This window comes from Alligator sinensis, unplaced genomic scaffold, assembly GCF_000455745.1.
Source record: "Alligator sinensis unplaced genomic scaffold, ASM45574v1 scaffold857_1, whole genome shotgun sequence".
Lineage (NCBI taxonomy): Eukaryota > Metazoa > Chordata > Crocodylia > Alligatoridae > Alligator > Alligator sinensis.
In genome coordinates this window covers 993912-1013840 of record NW_005842439.1, presented here as the reverse complement: position 1 = coordinate 1013840, position 19929 = coordinate 993912, and the positions used below count along the sequence as shown (strand labels likewise).

The 19929-nt window shown below is 43.3% G+C and overlaps 1 protein-coding gene across 1 annotated transcript in view; it reads left to right on the top strand.

Annotated features, from left to right (window-relative positions):
* The window catches only part of LOC102375630 (A-kinase anchor protein 13-like), a gene marked incomplete at its 3' end in the record, with an annotated part of 136735 nt that overhangs the window by 48784 nt on the left and 68022 nt on the right, over positions 1 to 19929 (top strand). The window contains exon 3 of the mRNA XM_025211970.1: positions 18058 to 18205. Within this exon, the coding sequence (XP_025067755.1) occupies positions 18058 to 18205 (148 nt within the window). The remainder of the gene's footprint in view (positions 1 to 18057; positions 18206 to 19929) is intronic.

Sequence of the window (19929 nt, the reverse complement as noted above, 5' to 3'; positions counted from 1 at the left end):
TGAGGTGTGTTAATGGAACAAAGTTAGTTGCTCAGTTTCTAAGTGCTGAGCCTTTTTTTTTGTTTGAGACTTTTTTTTTTACTCCAAACAATCTTTGATTTCTGATCTGTTAAAGTCACTCTCTATCTTGATCACATGAGAAACATGATTTTATTTAATCACTTAGATCAAAGGGAACTGCTTCCTATGTAAGCCATTAGGGAGGGGAGATAGGAATTCGCTTTATTTTTTATGATTTTTTTTTTTTGCTTCCTTTCTGGCTAATAACACAACAGAGTCTAACAATGTAGAACATAATTGTGAAAGAAGCATGGATCTCAAGCTGTGTTCTTATGTTCAAAACACCTTCAAGAAATATAGAATGCTATTAAGTGGAGACTTCACCTTGATCCATAGTTTCATACTTGTTAGGGGTTGAAAGGGACCTTACAGATCATCGGGTCCAGTCCCCCTGCACGTGGGCAGGAAAGAATGCTGGGATCAAATGATCCCAGCAAGATGGACGTCAGAATATTTTTTTGAAGATCGCCAGGGTAGGTGACTATACCACTTCCAGGGGGGAGCCTGCTCCAAACCCTGGGTACTCAGCTTGTAAAGACGTTTTTCCTTATGTCTAGCCTGAAGCGATCTTCAATCACTTTGTTCCCACTATTTCTTGTCCTCCCCTGGGGGGCCTTGGTGATGCTCCCCTAGACCCTGATGTGTGCCCTTGACATACTTATAGGCTGCAACCAAGTCCCCCAAGTCTTTTCTTCTCCAGGCTGAACAATCCCAAACCCTCAGCCTCTCCTCATACGTCTTGGTCTCCAGGCCTCTAATCATGCACGTGGCCCTCCTGTGGACTCTCTCGAGCTTCTCCACATCTTTCTTGAAGTGCGGTACCCAGAACTGGATGTAGTACTCCAGTTGCAGTCTCACCAAGGCCGAGTAAAGTGGGAGGATGACATCCCTTGCCTTGCTCAAGATGCCTCGGTAGATGCATGCCAGTGTTTGGTTAGCTCTGCCAGCTATGGCATCGCACTGCGGTGGGTCATGTTCATTTTGTTGTCAATCCTGACACCCAGGTCTTGTTCAGTTGTGGTGCTGGCAAGCAGAGCACTGCCAAACCTGTAAGTGTGTTGTGGGTTATATCTCCCCAGGTGGAGCCAGATAGCTTGTAATACCTGAATCCAGATTGTTAATGAGCATGTTGAAGAGCACTGGCCCAAGTACTGACCCCTGAGGGACGCCACTGGTCACCCACTGCCGTGATGACTCATTTCCATCAATCAGCGCCCTCTGGATCCTACTATGGAGCTTGTTTCTAGCCACTGGACTGTGAAGTAGTTGAGGCCGCATTTTCCCAATTTGACCATGAGGACATTGTGGAAGACCAGGTCAAAGACCTTTTTGAAGTCCAAGTATATGACATCAACCTCATTTCCTCTATCCAGGCGGTGAGTAACCTGATTGTAGAAGGAAATGAAGTTGGTTTGGCACAACCTGCCCATGATGAAGCATGTTGGCTATCCTTCAGAATACTGCCTTCAGTTAGCCTGTGTGATGGTTTCTTTGACGATTTTCTCCAGGATTTTACCTGGGATTGAGGTCAAACTAATTGGCCTATAGTTTTCTGGGTCCTTCTTCCTCCCTTTCTTAAAGATAGGTAACACATTGGCTTTTTTCCAGTCTTTTGGGACCTCTCCCGAGCTCCACAAGTCTTTAAATAACTTCATCAGCAGTTGTGCGATGATGTTGGCCAGTTCTTTTAGCACTCTTGGGTGTAGTTCATCCGGTCCAGATGACTTGTAGATATTTAGGCTTTGTAGGTGGTCCCTCACAAGATCCACATCAACTATTGGAGGGTGGTCTCCCCCCATGGTTATACTGTATCCTGTCAAGCATGCTAACACCCTTGGACTGGTAGAGTACCAACGTGAAGTATTTGTTCAGGGGTTACGTTTTGTTCCGGGTGTCTGTTAACAGCCATCCCATTTCATTTATCAGGGACCCTATATTTCCCTTGTTCTTTTTATGACTTCCTACATATCTAAAGAAGGACTTTTTGTTGTCCTTTAATCCGTTGCATATCATGTCTTACCGATGCTTCAAAAGTGACCTGCTTGTCTCTAAATTTCAGCCTCACAGGTTATCTGCAAGGTTTTTATAAGATTATTGATCAAACTGCTTGCCTTCATTCACAGACACTTTCAGAAGGATAATAAAATCGACATACACTGTAACACAATATAGGGAAAACAGATGTCGGTGTGATAGTACATGCTAGGTCTATATTAAGTTAGTCAAATGGAGTAGTTACAAAGCACAGTAGTCCAATTCAGAATGTTTTAGAACAAGAAGAAAAAAATGGACAACAGGACAGGAAGTGCAGAGCAAGCCCTCCCTACATTAATGGCCGTTGCTGCCTGTTAATTGGCAAGGGGCTGAAGGTAACATACTGTACTTAAACTGAGGACTGTGCCTGAGCCCTGCCCCCTCCAACTTGCTCATTCTCTGCATATGCCTTTCTATTTATTTTTACCCTGCTATCTTGAAAGTAAGGCAAGTGACAGGGATAAAGTTTTGTAGCTGTGTGGTAGAGGTGATATCTTTTATTAGACCAACTAGCCAGTTGCAAAATAATCTATTTGCAAGCTTCTGGGCTCATGCACCCTTTCTCAGGCAAAGGAGAATACAAAGATTGTAAAATTTCTCCCAGGTAGAAATGAAAATTCATGTTGTACAAGAGAGCTGGAGGGTGGTGTAAGATCTCCTGGCTGGAAAAGTTCATGTTGTGCAAATTAGGCTTGGATAAAAGTTGGAGCAATCTATTTACCTCAGAGGTGCCTGATGGCAAGCAGGATGTTGAATTATGTTTCTTCCTTGTTGAGATGTTTCATATTTCACAGGAGGACTGGTTATGGAAAGGTTCTCCTGGGCAAGGAAGTTCCGTTGCCTTGAGGCTGCTCTGCAAGTATGTAAAGTTGGCTCGAAACAAAAGGCTGGAGCAGGGGTATTCAGCTTCCAGGTCTCGGGGAACAGACACACACAGCGCTTGACGCTGATCTGTTGGTCAGTGCCGAGGACTGCCAAGTGCTTGACCTAAATTGGACCCAGGGGGTGTACTTTTGTCCTTTGCTCCAAGAACTGGCAGGATTAAGGGCATGGTGCATGCAGGTTATAGGTGATCAAAAATCAAAGGTCGTTCTGAGCTGATTGGCCCATGGTGCTGGTGAGCTTAAGGCACAGTGGGGTTTGTAGCTAGTTGCACACACAGGAGAGACGTGGCTAGCATCATGTCTGGCCACCTGTGACTTGTGGTGTTTGTGCATGTGCCTTGAAAATAACAACATAAATACCTTATGATCCCTACTTCTCTCAACAGCTTGATAAGAGTAGCCTCTTCAGGACCCCCTCCCCCTTCACATACCCCCTCCTTGAACTTGCACTCTCCAACCAACAGCTACTTCAAAGCCCAGGAAACAAATAGGCCTTATCTTGTACCTAGGAAGGCAACAGCTTAGACTCATCTATTAAAAACAGCAGCTAACGTGAAGGAGTTGGAGCTACAGTGTGATGGAATCCAGTAAAGAAATGGTGTAGCCCTAAAGGCCACTTTTTCTGCTTACTGCCAGAAAATTCAATAACATAGAAGTCTGAAATCTGATGTTGGGAGTGATTTTTTTGTGCGAGCTTTTTGTTTTCTCTCCACCAGCAGTGCTGATCAGTGGGTGTGAACTGGAAAAGATTGGTACTTGGATCAGGTGCTGTGTAACTTCCCCCCTTATGAATAAAGAGAGCCAATTTGTGCTACTTCATCACCCTCTTCAGCATACTTCGTCTAAGGTGTGCCGGTGTCTTTTGGTTTGACAAAACTGAATGTGTCACATTGTGATTGCTCGGGAGAGTAGACAAGAGCTGATTGGTTGATACAGGTGCATAAATGTCAGCAGCCAGTTCGATGAATCGGATGCACTGCCTGCTATCCTGTTTAGGAGCTACATGGTTGAAGAATTTCTCAGATCTTAGTGCTAGTAAAGTTGTGAATGCCTGTTTCTATGATGTCTTCTCAAAAGATGTGAACTTCAGAGCCTCCCCCACTACATGTGTTACAAAAGAGGTTCTGGTTACAACATGTTTCTTCTTTACCCCACTTTTCCAATTTATCATGCATCCAGAGCTTTTGCTGTTTCTTGATTAGGCTGAAAGCTTTCAGCATATCCGGACACCTGCTGTGAACTAAGGGCCTGTTTCTTTTTCACTTATACTAATACACATCAGATTGTACTTCACTGAAGTGGACTGACCTATGTGGACATAGGTGAGAGGAGACCTAAAAGTCTGGAAATTGTGCAGTAGCTTGAACTGGCTTGCAATGTAGTTCAGCTGCTGTGTCCCCCTCACTGCCAAAGGACGGTGTATAAACGTGGGACACGTGTGCGGGCCGGGAGCGATCCGGGCCCTTTTCCGTGCTGCACGCGGGCTGTGGCCAGCAGCCCGGGCACACCGGATCGGAGAGGGCGGGCGACGAGCTGGAATTAGGCACAGACGCTTAACGGTAGATTTAAAGATTGTTTACTTACACCAGAGATGGTAGTGGTGTAGGCTGGAAAACTTGCTTGAGTTGCGGTTACAGACACAGACAACACGAACGGTCACGTGGAGTTTGCTAGGCTCCACGGAACAGAGCTCCGGATGCTCTGGGTGAGCGCCACCAAAATCGGACTCGTAGATACGTCTTATAAATTCTTTCCGCTCGAAGATGGGAAGAGGTGGGCGATGGATCAGGTCGCCAAGCTCCTCTGAATCTCACACAGGGTGTCTATTACCCTGCCGTGTATCCAGAGTCCCCACGAGGTGGATGTGTGGAGTCTTCTTCAGCTTGGGCGGAAACTGCTCAAGCCTCTTATATGGCTAACAGGCCAATCGTTAGCCGCCACATGGGAATAATTTAAAACTAGCCAATAGCGGGGAACGAATTTGCATGCGGCAGGAACTCCTTTGCACCATGCATCACTATGATGCAAAAGAAATGCACCATGCAAAGAAGGCTACAAACGGTGGGAAATACTCTTTTGCATGCGGGCTCTCCTATTGCAGCAGAAAACTCCACCGTGCAAAGAAGCTGCAATTCGGCGGGAACATAATTTAGCGGTGCCGAAGCACACGAAAACAAAAAACCACAACTTTGGGTTGTGACAACATGTTGTGGAAAAATCGGCTGATATGGTCCGATCAGGCTAGCAGGGGAAGCCTAGACAGGGATTTACTTCAAGCTTGAAAACCATGTTTGTGGTTAGGCTATGGAGCGTTCAGATAATGCAAAATTGTCTCAATCCAGCTCCCTTTAACATCGCCTGTAATTTCAACAGATGCTTGGTCATGCTCATGGGCTCAGTGCTGTGCAGGTGGTAGGTGAAGTTCCCTAACATTTAGTTGTTCCGCCCATGCCCACGTGTGCTGTCCCATAGGTCATAGGTCCTAGCTCACAGGCTGGATTGGGCCCATGGTGGACTCCACTTCCCAGCAGCCCCTGCCCACATCACTCCAGCTAGTTCCCATGGAGATCCTAGGAGTGGCAGGGCTGTACCAGTGCCAGGGTTTCCATGGAAACTGGCCCAGCAGCGCTGGCAGGATGCTCAGCTGGGTGGGTGATCCTGGTAAACTTTTAGTATCAGGGTGCCCCTTCATCAGAGATGGGCAGGATGCTCAGCTGGGTGGGTGATCCTGGGTAAACTTTTAGTATCAGGGTGCCCCTTCACCAGAGATAATGATGATAATACAATTTACCATTTTTGGTAATATGTAATAATAAAAATTACCATTTTGGGGCCCCCTTTCTGTCCAGACTCCGGGCAGCTGCCCAGTTTGCCCATGCCTGTGTCCATCGTGCCCTGTATGGTGTTCGCCTGCCCCTGTGCCCACCCGGCCCTGTAACGGTTTAGAGCTCTCTAGTTGTTTTGTGCCTCGTAAGCACAAATCTGCACGTGCTATGTTCTAGACCGCGCTTGTTGGAAAAGAGAGAGAAGGGGCATTGCAAGCAAACTACTCTGGGTTTTCCACCATACCCTGCCTCTTTTGTGTCTCTTGCAGGGATTGCTAAGAGCAGGACTTATTCTCTGCGGAGCGTGTACCACGGTGCCAAGCATGTTGTCAGCACTTAAACAGTACAAGTAATTATAAGGGAAGGCATGGTACGAAAGTGCTAGGATGCAGGGAGAAACAGCTTTTTGCAACTGATTAGAAAGTAATGATTTCTTGCTCTATCAACGTACAACAGAGAATGAAAATCCAAGCTTGAATAAAGTTGGTAGTATGAAGGAAGAGTGGGAAGAGGGGTCAAAGCTACCAGTTTCTGAGAGAATAATTACCATGGCTGAGTCTCCAAGGGTGTGACTTGTGCTGTTATGTGCTATAATTAAACTTTTAAAATGTTTGCTGTAGGGATAAGGAACCTGGATGAAAATCCTTTACAGCGTTATAGTACTTGGCAGTAAAGTTTTGTCTTGGACCCAAGGGACTGACAGTTAAGTTTTAGTCACTTTAGTTCTAGAGGCGGTGAATCTGTTTTCTTAGAAGTGGTAGCTATGGTGATAAAGGCCACTGGGGACTTGTGGATATCTGACAATAGCAGGCAGGCAGCGTATAGAATGAACCTTGGCGGGGGTTTTTTTTTTAACATGGGGATAGCCTATGAACATAGTAGTGAGCTACACAGTAGCTCTGTCGTGCTTTCTCTTGTGATCCTCAGGCAAGAGGGGGGGAAAAAAAGCTTTGATTTTTCACTTGGTTTAGGGAGGAGAATCTGATAATCTCTTGCATTTATTGAGCACTTGATTTTCCTAATAATGACAAGGTTGCATTCTGCATTTGCTTTCTCTTTACTCCAAAAGCCTTTGACCTATACAATCAAGGGAGTTTTTAATGAGCTACGACGAATGCATTAGTCTGATGTACTGGCAGAGGGACTTGACCATTTCAGAAGACTGGTAGAAAGCCTGAGAGGAGTTTGTGCTTGCGCGAGTCCTGACTTTTGAGAGTAACACTTTACTTATTATTTTTCTTTCATCTACAGATAAAGATGCAAGTATTCCGACACATTTTATTTTGCAATACTGTTCTCATCAGACCATGCTCTACATCCACGCATCTTTGGTGTTTTGTACCTCTCCTGACATTTGATCTGCAGTCCCTTCCCTTCCCATATTTTTTTTTCCTCTTTTGTGGATTTGCTCAACCCATTGTTGCAAGTTATACTCAGTCCTGTGTTCCTGCAACCAGTATTCTGCTGCTTCCCTCTACCCCTCAGCCATGGCCTTGCTAAATATCCTTGCCCACTAGAGTGGTCATCACAGGCCCTTGCAGCTTTGCATATCACTCACACTGCCTAATAGTTTATGTAGACATTTTCACACACTAGGCATTTGTGTAACATAATGGCCATTCACTTGATTAAAGCAACATTGTCTGGAGCACACTCCTGCAATGAACTCATTGTGAACACTGTGTTACTTTACCATCAACCAGTGGGTGAGTTGCAGCTGCCAAACCATTTCTTAACCTTTAAATTTCCTTTCCCAAAATATGCCGCCCACCCAACTCCATATTGCATCTTCTGAGGTTCCTGTTTATTTATATACATCGATCTGATCATGAAGCAAAAGAACTGGCCTGGCTTTCATGGTATCCAGAGCATTTACTGGCTCAGACCTGTGCTCTTAAGTCACCACAGTCGTGTAGTAGCCTGCATGGTTTTTAAATAATATGGCACTAATTTTTAAATAATTAGTGCCATATTATTCTCAGTTATTAAAGTAATGAGGGTGGTTATTTTATATATTGGACTCCAAAAAAACCTCCAGGAACTTCCTTGGAAAAGTAGCTGCTATCCTCCGTACAACTGTAACTTGTTAAGCATGATGCAAAATGGGATGAACGTTCCAGGCTTGAAGTCTGGGTCCGGTGTCCCTCCCACAGAAGCAGGTAAACTCTAGCACCTGGGATGGTGCCACAGGGTTGCATTCCTTACCCTGGGTTAGATGAGGATGTTCTCCCTGAGTTGGTGGCAGATGCTGATTCCAGGATTCCTGGGTGCAACAGGGGAAAAAAAGGACTTGTGCAGCCATGTCCTTTACAGCAAAACCCATATACCCCAATTCATTTGGGATCCTGAGCTGCTTTTGAGCGTGCTTTTCAGTTTACTTTTAAAAATAACTTGATAAATACCCTGCTAGCAGTCTCACCCCATCTGTTTCTGCAACAAAATGCCAACGCTGCTTTTGCCAAGCATGTAGCCAGGAGCCCATTTTCACATCCATGCTAAAAACCCTCTTGCGCCTGGGCCAAAGGAGGGTTGCACTGAAGATGCTGACAAGCCTGGAGCTGTTGGAACAATTATGCCACTATATGTTTTGAATAGCACCATCTATTCTCCTATTTTGGGGGGGAAGGGTTCTGCTCTCTCTTGCCTCTCGCCTCTTCTCTGGTTGGTGACCTATCTCAGCAAAACGCTTTGGGATCCCAGTTCCCATGAAAGTTGAGGGGCAGGGTACAGCTCTCAGTAAAGCAATACCTTTGTATTTCTGCATAGAATAGATTACAAAATAACTAGGAGCAACCTTTAGTAATTTTGTGTTGAGACCAGTGCTTTGTACTGCCACCAAGTGGCTGCTGTGGTCTTGAGACAGATTTTAAAGCTGAAGTTCTCCTTTTCCTCTGCATCAATGGCCCTTTTTTACAGACTTTTTACTTTTGTGTCTCCTTTTTTTCCTTTCTATAAAGTCTTCATCTGGGATAGTGGAAAATGTTAGACATAACATATTTTAGTATTCTCTATTTGCAGAGACTGATGATGTGTTGAAAAGTGTCCTGCATATTGTATTAGGTCTGTGTCCTGTAGTTGTGAAATATTTCTGAATTGGCTAAGCTGTTTTGCACTGATAAGGGCTTCAATGCATTGAGGTACAAAGCATCCAAGCTATATTTTTGTAGGCTTTTACTGCAGCGCAGAGAAAGGTGGAAGCAAGGAGAACCCTGCTGCTCCCCTGTGCCTTTATTTCTAAAGCAGAACTGCTGGGTTCAAGATCATGGATTTTTTTTCCCCTGTTCAAAGTCATTAATAGGCAGCTGTCAGTTATAGAGGGTTGTCATTTGTGTGTTGCCTTCCTAGTCTCTCTTTTTAAACCCATAGAACGTAGGACTGATTCTGTTTCTCAGGTGCTGGTGCATGTGAAACTGCCCACTATCTCTTTTACTCCCAAGCTTTGAACGGGTCCATTTGTGTTGCTGTTATATATGGAATTGGTTGGAAATGGCATTGATCTTTCAGGAAGCCAGTAATAATATGATGTGGTTGAATAGGCTCTCATTGTAGTCAAGAGTGCGACCTTTTATAGAGAAAAGGATGTGGGCTATAGAAAGGATGTAGTCAAGTTGGAAAGAGTCCAGTGGAGGGCAATGAAAATGGTTAAGGGGTTGGGACACATTACTGATAAGGAGAGGCTGAGGGACCTCGGCTTATTTAGTCCTCAGACAAGAAACTTGAGGGGGGGTTTGATAGCAGCCTTTAACTACCTGAAGTGGGGGTCCGAAGAGGATGGAGCTGGACTGTTCTCAGTGGTGAGAGATGACAGAACAAGGAGCAATGGGCTCAAGTTGCAGCAAGGGAAGTTTAAGTTGGATGTTAAGAAAAACTCTCTCACTAGGAGGGTGGTGAAGCACTGGAATGGGTTTCCTAGAGAGGTGGTGGAAACTCTGTCCTTGGAGGTCTTTAAGGCCCAGCTTGACAGAGCCGTAGCTGGAATGATCTAGTTGGGGAAGGTCTTGCTTTGAGCAAGGGGTTCGGCTAGCTGACCTCCTGAGTTCCCTTCCAACCCTAATTTTCTATGATTCAGTGAAAGGAGAGCACGGCTTCCTCCCATCCCTGCAAATTGGTGCGATTGCAAGAAATCTTCAAGGTAGTTCTCAAGTTGCTGTAGACACCAGAGAACTTTTGTTGTAAACCTTTGGATAACAAAAGAAATGAGAATTTGGGCTTTAGGGGTCTTTCACTGATGCTGCAAATATCTAGAGAGTTTATTCCCTCCCACCCTCATAGGCACCCCAGCCAGCACCAAAGCAAAAAGAGGACTGATGCATGGGGCCACTTGATCCAGTGGAGCTTCCCTAGAGCCATTGTTCGGGGTCTCCCACAAAGCACTGTACTACACACAAGTGATGCATCTTCTTCCCTCCTGTACATACTTCTGCTTTTCTGCAGCAGAACCACCCCATGTTTGCTGTAAAGGGGCTTTCGCAGACAGCAGGTAACTCCCTGCTCAGAGGCATTGAGATACTGCAAATTTCCTTGACTTGTGGAGAGCACATAGCTGGTTTTAAGCAAGCAGTCTACCCATTGTTTAAACTACAATATCATTAAAATGAAATACTAAAATTATACACATTCTTCTTTTTAGCTATTCCATCACTGTGAGAAAACAACCATGCTATGAAATCCCAAATCCTGGCAATTTTTCTGTTGCTGGTAGTCTCAGCAGCTTTTCTTTAGGTGTTGGGTATGGGATCAGTATTTTTGAAGACCCCTTTATTTTGACTGTCTTTTTCTCTTCCTGTTCCTCCTTGCTTCTTCCTTTTCTTTCTTTTTTAATACTTTAGTTTTATTTTTTGCTGTGTTATGGTTAATTCTGCCCACTTAGCTTTATAATTTTTTTGAACATTTCTTGGCCCTTCAGTCATATAAACTAAGAACACATACCTTCTTTTTATCACCAGTGAGACATTTCTAATTTCACCCAAAGGTAGGTACATAGTCATCTCTTGCCAACTGCCTAGAGTACCTTGTAGAATATAAGATTCCTAGTAAAGTCTTGTGATACCTGGTGAAGACACACATCACACCATGGCCTATTTGAAGATGGATGTGGTAGGGCAAGGCTAATAGAGTCTACACTTGAACGTTGTACATATATTTTCTTGATGAGCATCTTTCTCTCTCTATCCATTGGTGTAAGATCTAGTGTTGATCATGTTTCATGTTGACCTTTTCTTTTCCCATGTTCTGCTGTTACCGTAAGACTCCTGACTGATCTTTAGACACCATTTCTGCTTTGACCTACAACCATGCTTTGTACATTAAAATGAATGGTTAAACCTATTTCTGGATTGAATCCTCTACTTCTGTCTTGGTGTTGGGAGTCGTTATATAAACCTGTCTCTTAGCGTTGGCCTGGTAGCTATCATTGACGCAGGAGATTATTCGGTTTAGTGCTCTCTTAAAGAGATTGGACCGGCCTAGTCACTATCTGAGAAATGTTGAATGTTGTTCTGCTTTGAATCTTGCTGCTTGGTGGCCTGTGGGGGGTGAGTTGTGTGTGTATCCACCTTCTTTCTCATATTACCAAACCTGTTTTTCTCTTAACCGACAGTTGCTGCTTATGTCATCAGAGAGGATCTCAGCCCCAGGGTCTGTTAATGTGGAATTTCTCACTGGCACTAACATTAATGTTATTGATTTAAAACAATAATGAAAGAGAGAATTGAAGCCTGGTGGGGATCTGTATGTTGTATTGCTATGGCTTTTCAAGTAAACCAAAAATCAATCAATAAATAAATCTCTTGATCTTCAGGGTGTTAGACACCAATCTTTTTAAGTTTCTCATTGTGAGAATGGACCAAACTCTTCTCCAGCCCCACCCCAGACTTGGCTGTTTGCCGTTCCACTTATTTCTGGCGCTTGTCCCTGGAGGCTTTATCTGAAGGAGATTGCAACACTGGATGACATCTTTCTTTCTTCCTACGCCTGACCCCAGGTCATTCCCTTTATTTGTGGGGGGGCGTCTCTCAAACAGAAGCAGGGATCTCAAGAGCCACTGAAGTTGGAACGATGTACGTGACACTGTCACCTGGCTCCTGATGCTCTGTGAAATGACTTGGGTTGATTTTTCTTGGAGGTTATCTTCCCCAAGACCTGTAGTCTCTGCACACCAGGCATCGCAATACCAACAGGTATTAGCTCACTATACTGTGGACCCCTTACCCATTTCTTTCCATGCACATCCCTTTAAAATGGCTCCAGTGAGAGGTTGGTGGGAGGATGAACCACTAATTAACATCAGAGTGATTTTGTTTTGGGTTATAAGATCTTCCCCTTACCCTCAGTTATATTCTGCCTTTTATTTCCACTTGGCAGTTTTGACAGAAAACTTCATTTAGCAGAAAAAGTAATTTTCCATCCCCTGCCCCAGACAACAGTTTTGTCAGATTCCCCCTCCCCCCCCAAACAAGACCTACACATGAGGATGCTAGAGGCCCAGGGGTGTAAAGTGACCAGAATCGCACAGCAGCTCTGCCGTGGTATCAAACTCCTAGTCCTGTATGCACAGTGCTGGACATTGGTCCTTTTATGTAGGTTACATGACAGCATGTCTATCTCATAAAAAATGCAAGTCCACTTGTACTTTGTGTTCCTCCTTAAATGAAGAATGGCAGAGTTGTGTGCCCCAAGCCAGTGGATACACAGTAAATCTCTCTAAATGGCTATGGAGTGGGGAGGGGGAAAAAACAGGTTTGAAAGATTACACGGCATAATGTAGTAATAATAATAATAATTAAAAAAAAAAAAAAGACCCAGGGCAAGCTTATTCTGTTGTGAATGGAAACTGAATAGACTCTTTTTAATAGGACTTGTTATTCTCACTCATCGAATCTGAATGGTAAGCCAGGGCAGTCCAGCTGATGGTTCTGTGGCCCCTGGGTTCCCACCCAGTCGCTGCTCTCCACGTTGCTCTGGCTGCACTTGGAGGCTCTGGGCTCCCCTTTCCTTTGGCTTCTGCTTCCTGTCCTGCACCAAGGTGGGGTAGAGGAACATGGCCCAGTGCACAGTGCCAGAGGAGCCCATGCCAAGGGAGCTGAAGGTAGGGCAGGGGCATCCATTCTTTGCATGTGTGCAGTGCAGCAGTGCGGGTGGTAGGTAACTCCCATATGCCCTGTGCAACAGCGGGTAGGAAGTGCCTTTGTGCCTGCAGCAAGGGGGGCAGAAAGTACCCGTGTGCCTGGTCTAGCAAGGGTAGAGAGTGCCTGGTGCAGTGAGTGGTAGGGAGCACCCGTGGCTTATGCTGCTATGGCCTCCACTGGTGCAGCTGTTGAAGCATTTGGCCACCAGCCTTTGAGAAGCTGAACAGCCCTGCTAGGCTAATGAATAAAATAGCAGAACTCTCCTTGGCACTTGGAGTTTGAAAAGGCAGGTGCTGAAGGGCGTCAGACCTATTCTTTGCACCCAGTTGGTACATTAACAACCGAATGCGTGGGTTGCAGTTGGAGAGAAGTTTTTGTTAGTTAACATTTCTTAAAAATCCAAAATGTAGACAAGATACTTGGGATTTTGTAGGTCAAAGTTGCCATGGTTCATAAAATAAAAAGCTTAGTCTTTCTAAAGGGGGTTGTTTTAAAATGTGTCTTCAGAAATACCTATAGACTTCTGTAGGATGCCTATAACATCACTATTTTGTTACCTTGGGCCTAGATAGATTATAGTGGGTCATGTTCTTTCCAGTTAAGCAGGGGTATGTCTGATCTGAGGCCTCGTATGTAAGCCTTACAAGGGGATCGCTAATTCTGTATCTTTGCAAGTCAGGAATCCTCCCAAATTGCAGACTTCCCAAAAAGCTGGCTGACGCAGTTTCCCAGTAACTGAATTGGAAGCCGAGGCTTTTGATTAAAATGATCCTTTAGAAATCATAATAAGTTCCCTTTAGAAAGTGAATTATATTTTAATAATAGTAAATAATACAGATTAGTAATACTTAGATCTTGCATAACAGGTTTCATTCTATGACTTCATAGCCATTTACTGACATTGATGAAGTAAGTCTCATATCAAGATACTTTGAAACAGTTTCTCTTTTTTGACAGACAGGGAAAGTGAAACAAAGAAAATGACTTGATCTACATGCAGTTTTTTTATTGCTGTAACTATAGTTGCTTGGAACATAATGCCATTTTGACTAAATGAGTTTCTAATGTCACAATTACATGGCTATAAGCATTTTTCTCAATATGAGCATTTTTACACTAATGTAACAGTGTTATCAGTAGGGAGTTGTACCCTTTTATAATTAAACTGTTGTCTTAAATCAAGAACTTCATATTGATACTTAGAAACAGTTGTAGAAATAGTGGTACAAGACCTAAGAATAAAACAGCCCTCAGTGAATTCATGGCTAAGACCCTATTCATGAGCTGTGACCCCTAAAACTCATCATTCCCCAATTTGAGATAGTGAATGCACTTGTCAGCAGTGAGTAGACTTCCTATTCTTTGTACCAGATCACGTCTCCCCTAATAATTTTTTTCATAGTTTTTTTGGATTCAGAATTTGGGAGTTGAAAGAAAGTGGCCCTCTGGAACAGGCAAAAATGCAACGTTTTCATTTCCAATAGGCCCCAAGCCAAGTAAATGTTAGTGGGGCCAAGCTAGGTTTGAAATTCAATTATTCTTATTTGTTGGCATGTGCCAGATAATCGCTTTGATCTATCTGTACTTTCACCAAAGGGATATCGTCAGTCTGGCTTTCTATTTGTAGTCACTTAGGATGAAAGAGGGGTTACAATAACCACCTTGTGGCAGTGATCTTGAACAGATGACAGTATTTGGGTAATATTAAACGAATAAAGGTAAACATGCCTCAATTAAAATGTTTTTCCAGGCTGAGTGCAATAGTGCTATTGGAAACTCTTCTGTGAGGGTTTAAGGAATTTGGCTGCATTTGTAACTGATTTGCTTTCTCTCTCAAGGTCTTTGAAAGAGAGAGCTTTGCATTGTAAATTGCCAAGTCATATTTTCAATGTAGTTTTATTTTATAGTCACTTTTGGACCCTGATTATTTTAATGAGAAATATAACAGTTCTGTTGTGTTACTAATTATGCATGCGTGATACTGAAGGCAGCCCACTTTCTTATCAATTAGAGCTTGCATAACATGTTTCATCCAGCATCTCAATGCATTTCCCGGGCAATGAGTTATGCTGCATACAACTGCAGATAACAGGGGCAGTCTCAAAACTACACTGGCAGGTGAACAGGAGTGTTCAGTAATTAAAGAAATGGTACCCTCCCCATCCTGCCAATGCCATTGCTCCCTGCCAGCGCTGTAGGAAGACTCCCTTGTGGATTTTTATTTAGTTGAAAAACACTCTAAAACAACAGAAGCAAAAAAAAAAACTCGGGCTTAGTTTTTCAGATTGGGTAAACTGGACACTGGCTTCCTGCTTTTTAGCATATGACTGCGATAGGCTCTTGGGAGGTCTGGTTGTGATGGGACGTGAAGCTGGAATGTGAATTGCAGCATGCAAGTCCCTAACTGCAGGGCAGGAGAGGCTTGTCTAAACTAGGAGAAAAGCTGCCATCTGCTTGTGTGAGCTCAAATGAGTTGGCTAAGTCTGATTGAAATTCTCCTCCTAACCAGTCTACACTGGAGTTGAATCGAGCTTTCATTTTTGGTGTGTCAAATTAAACTGTTTAAGGTTAAAAGTTAATGCTTGACCACATGCTTTTTTTTTTCCTCCCTGCTATGTAAACCTGAAGCCTTGTCTAGACAAGGCGGGGGGAATCCAGTTGGTGAGAGAACTTTTTCCTTGTCTAGACCAGGCCTCAAGTCCTGTTCACACAGCAAAAAAAGGTGCTCGATCCAGTTGTATTAGTTTAGTCAGGTTAGCTTAATGCAGCAGCACCATTCCCTTAATGCTTGTGTAGACAGAGTTTCAACCCCTCAAATCACATAAGCTGGTCCTGGCATAACCTGGGCTTCCCTCCTGGATTTCAACGCAGCCAGCGTGATGCATCCTAACATCCATTTGCTCTGCATTCACTCAACTATTAGATGAAAATTAGAAGGAGCTAGTTAACTTGATCTGATGTTGTATCTTTAAATCCTAGTTCCAGCAGGCTTTAATCCTGTTGTATGTGACCAAAGTGAATCTAATGTTTGGCTCCCCACCTAAAGTGTTTCAGCGTTAACTCTCTTGTGTCGTCCTAGTAGCCTATAATTATATGCATACTTTGCTTTTTTGGGTTTTTTTTTCTGTGTGCGCGCGCGTGCATGCACACCTATATTTTGCTTTTGGGTGTGGGGGGGGCGGTGTAACAGTCGGCTCTGCAGATGAATTACCTAAAATTTCAGCTGGACCATTAAAAAAAATTGTGTATGGATGCCTTGGCGAAAGAGTGGTTTGAATAAAGAGAAAAAGAAACAAGACTCAAAGCAAAGAGGAGGTTCCTAGGCTTAACAAGACTGTTTTTGAGTAGCTGTTTTGAAATTGGATGCGTTTCTTTGGAACTGAATGTTCAGTTCTGAACTCGTACGAGTTGGCCACGCTTGAATTTCAAAAATCTTGTTTTGTCCTCAATTGTTTTTATTTTATCACTGAATATAGACAATATATGCGTTTGTCTCTTCTCTGTATTATTCCTGTTGTCTCATCTGGAACTCTGCTTTTTTAGTATCTGGTGGTAGCATCCAGTGTGTAAGTAAGTTTGTGCGCTGACACGCTCCCTCCAAGGAGTCTGTCGAGATGAAACAACCATGCTTCTCTGCCTCTTAGTTGTAGCATTAGCAGGCATGACCAGCTCTGATATTAACTACAAAGCAATCCATGTCTCGCAGATGACCAGTTGTTGGTTTTGCCATCTTTTTTGAATTTATCCAGTTCTTTGATATTCAGTGTTTTTTCTGAAAGCCCAAGCTTCTGGAGTCTGGGAGTTGAGAGAATCTCTTACCCCCACTCCCCCTTTTTTCCCCTCTAATTTTATTGTTCTCCTGATACGTTTATAACCGATTTATTTTTTTTTTTTAATTTCCTTTTTTTTTTTAATTCAATATTTTTGAACTAGCCATACAGTTGTGAGGCCCTGGGTTCTCTTGAAGGCTCTGCTGTGTTGAGCAGGGATATGTCCTACCCTCAACATCAGATACATCTGTAGTTCATAGGAGGTTTCCGTGGTAAAAGGTAATTTGTCATGTTGTGGTGACTTGTTAAAAGTACAATTGCATGCAACTAAGACAACATGGTCATAAAGGTTACTTTCGTGCATATTGGTACGTGCCAATTTATAGCTTTTAAAAGGTGAAAAGAGCATCAGACTTCAGTATCCCACTAAGATGGAAATTTTTCTTGTGGGTTGGGTTTGCTGAATAGTATTCAATAATACAGTCCTTAATTATGTTGAAAGCTCTCTCTCTTTTTGTGTCTCTTAATTCATTAGACTTTATTGATTGGCTGCTTATGGTAGTATTTTCTAATGGTCAATAATACCCTAAGACAGGTGTATCACAGTTGTGGGCCACAGAGCTATCCCATGTGCCCCCAGGCTATTGGAGGTATGGGGGTAGGGCCTTTTGGGCATGGCTTTTTGCAGCAGTAAACCAAGCAAGGGCTGTGCAGCTACAGCTCTTGGTTGTCTTGCTACTCCCTGGACTACCAGACCTGCCGGAACTGCTGCTGCCCTGTGGATCTGGCCTGGGAGGAGCCCTGCAGTCCTGATCCTGCCTGGGGCCTGGGGCAAGCTTGACACCCCTGCCATAAGGAACGTGACATTTTGCTACCTCTGTGCATCTGTATGGAAGAGAAGAGGAGTGATCAGTGCTTGAATTAATTACTACAGATGTCAAGTATGTAGTTACATAGGCAGGGAAAGGCTTTAGGGATCGAGAAGAAATGACATCTGATTCTGCTTTCAGCTTTCTAGCTATGCATCCTTGTGTCAAACTGCTGTGAGATGTCGTGGTGCCGTCAGGAGGTCACAGTGTTAGTTAGTATGGCCATTTTGATCTTATATTGAGGTTTCCAGATTGTTCTCCTGGCTGTATCTCTGCATATCTTTAAAAGCTGACTCCGGTTTTGGTGATTAGGGCAAGATATATATATATGTCAAGAATTGTTTGCACCTCTGAAGACAGGAGTAGAGGGACCTTTGCAGTTCTGTGCAGATGGATTGAGAACAGAAATTTGGGGCCTTGAATGCTTGGTAGATCTTTACATAATAAAATTCCGAAAAATTCAACTTTGCCTTTTTTTTTTCTCTTAGGGTGACAGCGTTATTACAGTGCTGCTGGCTGAAGAAGACAAACTTGAAGATGATGTAGATTTTTACTTGGTGTTTACTGGGTCCGCTGTCCAACACTGCACAAGCACTAGAAAGGTTAATCCTGGAACATTGGAGACTATTGCTCCTGGTAAATGTTTTATTATCTCTGCAAAATGCACAGTGTACCAATTTGAAAACTGATTAATCCAAGATGATTTAAACCCCATGTAACCTCAATAATCTTGATTTTTCCCTTGTTTGTACAATTTTTTAATGATAAAAGAGAAGTAGATGATCCTTAAGTTTGGACACAATGAGCTTTTAAATATTCCAGAGCTGAACTACAGTTTTTGGTGCAACTATCACTATATCAGCTCAGTTATTGAACATGCATGTGTTGAATTTGACAGAGGAAAACACAGTTCTACTTGCACGTGACCAAAGGTCAGACAGGTAGAGAGCACCATTACCTATATGCATCTGTTGAGGCTTCGCTTCCTTTGGGTTACCTGTGAAGGTTGTATTGACTGCATTTAGACTACTGGGATTGGTTTGAATGGGGAGTTATAACACTTTTTTATACACCTAGGAACAGGAACTGAGAGTTTATGAAGTTCTCACAAAGTGAAATGAATAGCGCTGTGTAGTTCTGGGTGACTTTTTCCCGAATTTTCAGGAAAGGCAGATCTTTGTTAGAGGCCACTACTCTTATCAGGCTTCATACAGTTAAAGAAACCCACATTTTCCTTCAGTGGCTTCCAGACCGTGGGAATGAAAACGGTCCAAACTGTGTTCCTTGCAATTAACCTTTTATTCTGACTATTGTTCTGCAGCACGTTGATACCAGTGGGAGAAGAATCTACATAACACCTTTCCTATATGCAGTACAAATGACATAACTCAGTATATTTTAGTTCCTGTTTTTATTGAACGTGTAGTAAATGCTATGCGAGAGATCTTAGATCCAGTTTGGGATGAGGTATTTGCTATTGACAGCATGGTTTTGCTTCTACCTCTCTTTCCCCATGGTAAATGAAGTGGTTAAAACAAAGTTGGCCACACTATTCACTCTTTTAATCACTACTTTAGCTGTCAGGGTTGTTCAAGTTACTCTGGAAGGGTAAGTCATGACAAATACGGATTACTGGAATCCAATGCAATCAATTAGATTAGTGATGACTTTCTCACAGAAGTGATACAGAACTGGTAATGCGTATAGTAACCCCATGACAGCACTGGGTACAATGACCTCATCCATCTTTCTCTTGGGACCTGAATAACTGAATTGCCAGGAAGGGAACTGAAAAGATTCTGTGTTCTCTTTCAGTCTGAAAAGGAACCAGAGTACTGCACAGGATTTCCTTACGAATGTAATCCGTTCCTCTCGTCGTTCACCCTGACCGCGCGAAACGTAGGAGCAGGCACTTAAAATGCTGCTTGAACTGTGTTGATTGTAAATGCAGTAGTGCCGGGTGGCAGCTCACTTTATGGATGTGCTGCAGAGACCTCACTGCTTTCTGTTTGCTCGGGGTTTGCCAGATCTTGACACAGATTCTGTGCTCGATAGGTATGTGCGCAGTCATGTACAGACAGACGCACACATGCTCCCTGCCCCCAACCATAATTCACGCTGATCTGAAGTGACGTTTTGGGCAGCTTCCTCCCCTGCATTTGCGTTTCATTTTGGAGATGCTATAGGATCAAGGACTTCAATATTAAAAAAAGACTTTGTGGGTGGGGAGGCTTGATGATGAGAAAGTCTTCTTGTCTTGATGGAGATGCGTTTGGCTAGTATATTTTGTGGTTCAGTTGCTCTTGATGAAGGTAGTGATTTTTTAATAGGAACAGGATCTATTTCAACTCAACTCCTCT